Raw genomic sequence first — 7,286 nt, 5'->3', positions numbered from 1 at the left:
ATTGCGATTAGACGTTTTTTTTTTTCATTGTGACAGCCCTATATAACGTTGAGGCCTTTAAAAATAATTTAACTTGTTGGGCCAGAAAAAAATGTCAAAATATGTACCATAGCTGTCACTGAGGCCTATTTATGAAGTACACCTTTGCACCTAAAGAGTTCATATTAGTAATGGTACATGTTGGGAACTTTTAAAGGGTACTGCCCCAGAGACAGCTGGGGTACATATTTTGACCATTTTTTTCTGGCCTAACAAGTTAAATTATTTTTAAAGGCTTCAACGTTATAAAGTATGCAATTTTAAAATGCATAGGTTTTTATAATGTATATGCACCATGCCCTCCTCTCATGGAGAGTAAGCCATTACCCATAGTGCTGTGCATTCATTAGGTCCATAATTCAGCCTATATCCAATCAGATTTTGATTCCCTAAAAAAATAAAAAAAAATTCCATATGGCAAAACAAATATATTTTTTAAAATATGTTTGAAAATATACAAAAAAATTGCCAATATATATTTCCTGAAATATATTTTGGAATATGTTTACCAAAAATGTATTTTTCATCATTTTTTTTTTTGCATATTATGAAAATATTTTTAAAATAAATACGTTTTAAAGCTTTAAAAATATATATCTCAATCCAAGAAAATAAACTCATGTCAGAAGAAAATGGAAAAAACTTATGAAAATGTAAACAGTATTACAATGGTTAAAATTAAATATATTTTTACTTCAAAAATATATTTTAGAAAATTCACTTATATTGAATTTATCATGTAATATAATTATTTATTTTATATAAAGTTTATTTAAATAAGTTAATAAAGTTTATAAAATGAGAAACACTGTTGAAAAAAAAAACAAACCAGACAGTTATAGTGAAATCCGGAAACCAACATTTATTTTTAATTCTTTTATATACAAAATATTTTTGTGATTATATTATAGAGTAAACCATTTCACAGCCTTTCATGCTTTATTTTCATGTAACTTTAACATTAACCAGAATATTATTTCACACACTACTTTTCAGTCTTCGTCGCCCCCTCTGACACGAACACATCAACAGATTGCGCACCCACCCATGTACCCATGTATGGGCGTAATCTGCCCTTCATCTTTGGGAATGTGTCCGTTTCTTTGATTCCCCTTCTAAATTTTCCTACAAAAAAGGTTTGTGAACCAAAAAATGCAGAAACGCCTGGCCATATAGAAAATAAAACAACAGAGCCAGTGAAAGAATAACAGCTGAAGTGTATCTGAGATCAGGCGGTACACTGTGTGTGAAAGACTTGGCCTTTTCGCACTTTATTGAGTTCCAGTTTTTGGATTTAAGAACAGGGATAGTTGTCACTTTGCAAGTGCTTTTGTGTGCACAGACTGCTGGGATAGTCTTGGGTAGGTACCGGGCCGCGAGGTGTATCTCAACTCCTGGCTCGTCCACACATCTTAAACCCAAATCAATGTAATATCTATACATTAAAAAGCAAAGTAAAACTTGATGCAAGTTATGACAAAGCTAAATCAATCTAAAGTATATACAGTGGACACACACATATTCAGACACACATGCACACACATTGCCTGCATAAAATGCATACATACAACACACTCCAGCCATATTCGATGACAGCACCACTGTGTTTCATGAAGCCCTGATTTACAGCTTAACATGCAAGAACATGATGGGTACATGTGCGAAGATGTGTATTTCCGCAGGCCATGAGCTTTCCAAAGTGCCAATGAATGGAAACAGTGGCAGTATTTTGAGCAGTCTGTACAGTATCAATCTGCAGTTCTGTGGTGGTGGCTGGGTTCCCATACAAAGAGGTGACATCATTTCCTCGTCGAATTAAAGCGAAGGGAATTTGTTGATGATCATTTCTACCAAGGCACTAAAGAACCGTGCTGAGGCTTTCGATGCATCCCATACTGTGAGACCCCACAGAGGACTTCGGAGATGTTCGTGCCCACCGAGGGCTTGGATGACCAGAGGGTGCATGCTACGTACATGGTTGACTGGGGGCTTTCGAATAACAGTGAATGAAGCCATAAAGTCTTCTTAACATATAACCTTTTCAAAGGAAAAAAGGGGGCATAAAATAAAAAATAAATACAGCAAATATTTGTGTGTGAGAGTTTCTGTGTGTCAAAACATGCTAGCCCACATCCCTGATTCCCATTTTTACCGTGATTTACTCTGATAAATAGTACAGCTTGTAAAGGTAGTCACAAACGTCACAAAGACATTGGTGCCCTTAATGTGTATAATACGGATTTGAACACTGACAACAGTACAGGCATTACTGTAGCTGTGAAGCGGGTGAGCACAGTCAGACGAGGTTCACGGTCTCCACAAGGCTAGCTCAGGTCCATTCACTGAAGGTGTATTAATCCAGTCTATGCAAGTCCATGGTGCAATTTATATATATTCATAGATACACAGTTTGCTATACAGTAGTTCCCAAAGCGTATTTGGACATCTAATCCACACTTAAAAATCTGGGTTTAAAAGGGACAAACTCAGGTGTTGGGTTAAATCAAACAAGAAAATGTATACATTTGACCCAACAATGGGTTAAAACAACCCAGCATAGAGTTGGATTCGTCTCTTTCTGACTCAACACTAGGTTTAAAAAACAGCATTTTATTGAGTGTAGGAATGCTTTTGCATTATATGACAAAATATCAAAGCTAGAGGTTTGTCTTAGCCAAGTTTTACCTAAATTTATAGTCGTTTTATTTCACAGAAATGTCCTAGCAAAGTAACCACAGATGGAGTTCATCACATTAACTATACACTGAAAAAAATGATTCATTCAATTTACTACTTTTTTAAGGTAAGTGGTTGCAATCAATTTATTTAAGCTACATATAAATAAAGTTTTTTACTTATTTATAATTTTTTTGTTTCAATGTAGATTAAATAAATTGATTGAAACCACTTACCTTAAAAATTGAGTTAATTGCATGAATAATTTTTTTCAGTGTCAAAGTGTTACGTTAACATTTGGCAACCATTGTCCAAATACCAACTTAGGCCTAGTCCACACGAACACGGGTATTTTTTATAACCAGAGTTTTCCCTCCAAAAAAAATACCATCTACACATGCTCGGTTTAAAAGAAATCTCCATCCTCATGAAAAAGCAAAAACATGCTTTCAAGCACTGTCAAGACATTGTCATTCCACACCAGCAGGTGGCGATATAACTCAAATCGTGGCCAATCAGAAGCCTAACAAAAGTGACATCGCAAGGCAAAAACCCCAGTTGTACTGTCTACATGAAAACACTGCAACCGCCATTTCTTAAAATCCTCACCCTGGCAGGGGTTTTCAAAAATGTTTCAGTGCCGTGATACTGCGTTTTCGTGTGGCTGAACCGCGTAAAAAAATCACGGTCATAAAAATACCCGTGTCCATATGGACTAGGCATTAAAGTCCCCATGAAATCAAAAACTGACTATTCTTATTTTTTTATGGAAATTTGCAATGTTCATTATCAACAATTTATCCGGGCAGGTCATTATTTTTTATTATTCTTGTGCGCTCATAAACTGATGACGTCAGTTTGACGGAGTGGGCGGAGCATTTGTTAACCCTGCCCCCTGCAACTGCTGCGTGCATAATGCAATGGCGTAGTGAAAGCTTGCCGACTTCCCAAGATTTTTGGCACAGGAAGTGGGCGTGTCCAGCTACGCGACAAAGTTAAGAACAGCTCAACTTTATGCAAATGACGAGCAACTTTCGGGAGTGACTACCAATGAGAGTAAAGCAGTGGAGTTCACATCATCCGTCTTTCGTCATTTAGTGAGAAGACGGTTATTCACTTGTTTTTAGAGGAAGCAGATTTAGGAGCGACGAATCAGTCTGGTGCGAATTCCATATTTTCAATGAAATGCCCACTTTTCTATATCCAATCAATTAACAGTATGAAGCACAAGCCACGCCCACAATTTGCCATATGTGGTATTCCATTTCACTCAGTTAATATCGGTTAATAAATTCACCCTATTCATGGGGACTTTAACAAAATTTTGTGAAATACTTTGCATGAAACTATACTTTGATATTTTATTTAATGCAAAGATATTTCTATATTTTTAAGTGTAGCTTAAGTGTCCCGAAACTTTCTAGTGCATACTTGCCGAAATTATACAAGCAATTTCATCTAAATGTCACGTGACCTTCATTTTGACCGATCAAGGTCCTGTGGTCCAGAAGTCCTCTTACATATATACCGTATACTGCATTCGTCTCCTACATCCCTCACTGCTACTTTAACTGTTTGACATTCTTATGAGGAGTGTCGTTTGGGATTCTTTCGCTGTGATGTCGTGGGGTCACAGTGCAGCAGAGATAGCCTGTTCTCCATACGATGGTGTGACGATGAGGGCGTGGTGTGGGTCAAAGGTTATAGGTCGTTACACAAAAGAGTTCATGGCGTTGACCGGCGAGGGAGCCTCCGAGCTCTCGTTGCCCTCCGCCGTGTCTTTTTCCTTCTTGCCGCTGTACTGGCCGATGAAGGAGCCGTCCTCGTTGAACTGGCCGTCGCCGCCCTCGCCGTAATCCACCAGGCTGTCGTCGCTGTCGTCCTTCTTCACCGTGCCGTTGGACGGGGTCCGGCTGCCCTTCAGGGGCTTGTGGTCCTCCGTGTCACTGATGTAGAGAGTAGACACAAGGGGGAGGGGAGGATATTACAATACAACAATTAAAAGTGTACAAGCTAGTGTATGGAGAATATTCCATTCCAGTCCAAAGAATCCAAGAACATGCTGTTTTCAAGACAGTCCCTATATAGATTAGATTATAATTGGGGGTCAATGGATTGTTACTGAATATTACGTGCATCTGGAAGGAAGGAAGGTTTGGGTACACATTCATAATGCAGTGCACCTTTATCAAAACCAGAAAAATACGAAAAACAAGTCAAGATGAGGATTTCTCAAATGCAGAAAAATAATAATAAAATGAAAGACCTCAATATTATAATGCAGGATTCGGGTTTGTTCGCTACAACGGTTCGTTCGATGATCTGGCTATGGTGACTAACAGAGATTTTAGACATGCAGGACTTGCAATGGCCCTCTTACCTTTCTAAAGACCTGATCTCCCCCCAAAATCAAAACACACAAGGAAACAAATGAGACAAACGGACATGTTTGACAGTGATGTCATCACTTTACAGTAAAAACAACAGTGATATACACAACACATGATGACTTTATGACAACCAGACAAATGTACTCTGAACACAAAGTTTTAAACAGATTTTTTGGAGATGAGTAAATTGCAATTCTGATTTGGCAGATTTAACTCTTTCCCTGCCATTGACGAGTAAAACGCTTCCCTGCCAATGACGAGTTTTTCCGTCAATCCGTATTTCAGCTATTATCCACCAGGTGGTGCTCTTACCCAACTTATAAAATCCATCAGTATTCCTTTAGGGCAAACAGTACAAACTCCGTGTATGTTTTGAGGATCGATCTCTATCAAAAGCTTTTTGCTGAAAATTTTGTATTTTTTAAGAAACCTAACCATATTTGTTAAAAAACGCTGGAGGAAAGAGTTAAAATTGTATTAAATTTTTTTACAATTATATAAACGTATAAATATAAATTATTCATGAAAGTATGTTCTGAATTAGTTGAGACCAAATTATAATTTAATTATTGGAGTATAAATGACATTGAACATATGGACAAAAAAATTTAAACATGTACACATAAATACAAAACAATAAATAAAAAAGAGTTATGATGACAATAAATATTAATGATAAACAAAATAAAAAAATTCAGTCAGAAACTTGAAATGTAAATGAACTAAATGTATAAATGACTTATATAACAATGTGTCTGAATATTTTTTATACAGTCATATAATACAAAACTTTGGTAAAAGTTTGTTATCATAATATACAGAAGGGTTCCCATTCATGTCAAATTCCCTGCATTTCCCAGACTAAAAACCTGAATTTCCATGACCTATGTCCAGGATGCCGTGAGTCTGAATAATGTAGTGACAGTAGTGTACACCGTGAGTTTATAAAAATGTGTCTAAAATGCGTGAAATGAATAAACAGTGCCAATAAATATAAAATTCCCTGACTTTTAAATGTCCATGATATTCCATGATCCATGGGAACCCTGTAAAAAGCCCTTTTCCCCCAGCTTTCCTCAAGCTGTTTCTGCAGGAGCTTTACATTCATTTCAGAGGGATGAAAAAACTACGATCTGAGTCCCTGAGCAGGAGGAGAAGTTAGTTTTCAATGAGTCGTGAAAACAAAGCAACATTTAGCGATTTAACGTTTTAATAAATCTCACCTGTATTCACCAAATGTCCCATCATCCTCTTTCATTGGTTGGATCTCTGGGTCTTGGTGTGCGTCTTCTTTCTCTTTTACTATGAGAATGAAAAATCATGACGTTTCATTATGATAAACCATTCTTAATTTGCACTTCATGTTTTCTTTTTTTTAAAGATTTATAGGCTAAACAGTACAATATATTCAGATGCTACTGTCGAAGTTCGCCCCCTAGTGGCAGTCTTAATGAAATGCAATTTAATCGTAAATCTGTGTCATCATGAATGAGAGAAGCTCATTCCAGTGCAAGAGCCTTTAATCTATGAATATATTTATTTAATAATCAGTAACACAAACCCTTTCTCACTCTCCTTCCGGTTTATCGGCCGTCATTTATCATGTGTGTAAAGGTAAAAAACGGTCCATTAGTTGACTAGCCCTGCTATAGCCTTTGTTCATATTCACCTGGATATTTGCCTCCTTTGTTCCTCTTAATGAAGCAAACGATGAGTAGCACCAGGATCAGTAAAGCGATGGCACACATGAGTCCGATGAACCAGCCCTGTGTCGCTATATCAACCTGCTTGCTGCTCATAGCTGCACAAACACACAGAGAATAAAAGAAAGGAATTAAATACAAAACTCTTAAAAAAATTTTATTTTAATGGTTATCGGGCAGCCATCATGTTATCATGAACCCAAAAATGAATGAGAATCGATGGAAACCAAAAGTATTTCACGAACAGAAGACATTAAAACCAAAATGAAGTCTTCATCCTTTATGATACTGAAAGGAAAACAACCAATGATGTCACGTTCATTCATTATCCTCGAATGATGTACAGTATGAAGACCTCTGATATGAAAAGCATGCATCTACCATTTCTTAAATGCCAAGCATGCTTAATTCATTAATAGTCCAAACTTAAACTATAAGAGGGCCCGGGGGCGGGGCTTGATGGGTGATTGACAGGTGA

At 36.9% G+C, this 7,286-nt stretch overlaps 1 protein-coding gene across 13 annotated transcripts in view; it reads right to left on the bottom strand.

Moving 5' to 3' along the window:
* Nucleotides 1–881: 881 nt before the first annotated feature.
* The window catches only part of nrcama (neuronal cell adhesion molecule a), a 134,443-nt gene continuing 128,038 nt past the window's right edge, over nucleotides 882–7,286 (bottom strand). For 12 of the 13 annotated variants that reach the window (XM_065289810.1, XM_065289814.1, XM_073814538.1 and 9 more), the window contains 3 exons: nucleotides 6,775–6,906; nucleotides 6,329–6,407; nucleotides 882–4,661 (listed from right to left, as the gene is read on the bottom strand). In XM_065289810.1, the coding sequence (XP_065145882.1) occupies nucleotides 4,427–4,661; nucleotides 6,329–6,407; nucleotides 6,775–6,906 (446 nt within the window). In that variant the 3' untranslated portion in view covers nucleotides 882–4,426. Of the gene's footprint in view, nucleotides 4,662–5,163; nucleotides 6,247–6,328; nucleotides 6,408–6,774; nucleotides 6,907–7,286 lie in introns of those variants that run through there. The other variant, XM_065289818.2, reaches the window with a different exon arrangement.

This window comes from Paramisgurnus dabryanus, chromosome 1 (assembly GCF_030506205.2).
Source record: "Paramisgurnus dabryanus chromosome 1, PD_genome_1.1, whole genome shotgun sequence".
In the NCBI taxonomy this organism is placed as follows: Eukaryota; Metazoa; Chordata; class Actinopteri; order Cypriniformes; family Cobitidae; genus Paramisgurnus; species Paramisgurnus dabryanus.
Note: the sequence above shows the minus strand (reverse complement) of the source record. Positions and strands in the feature narration are given on the sequence as shown.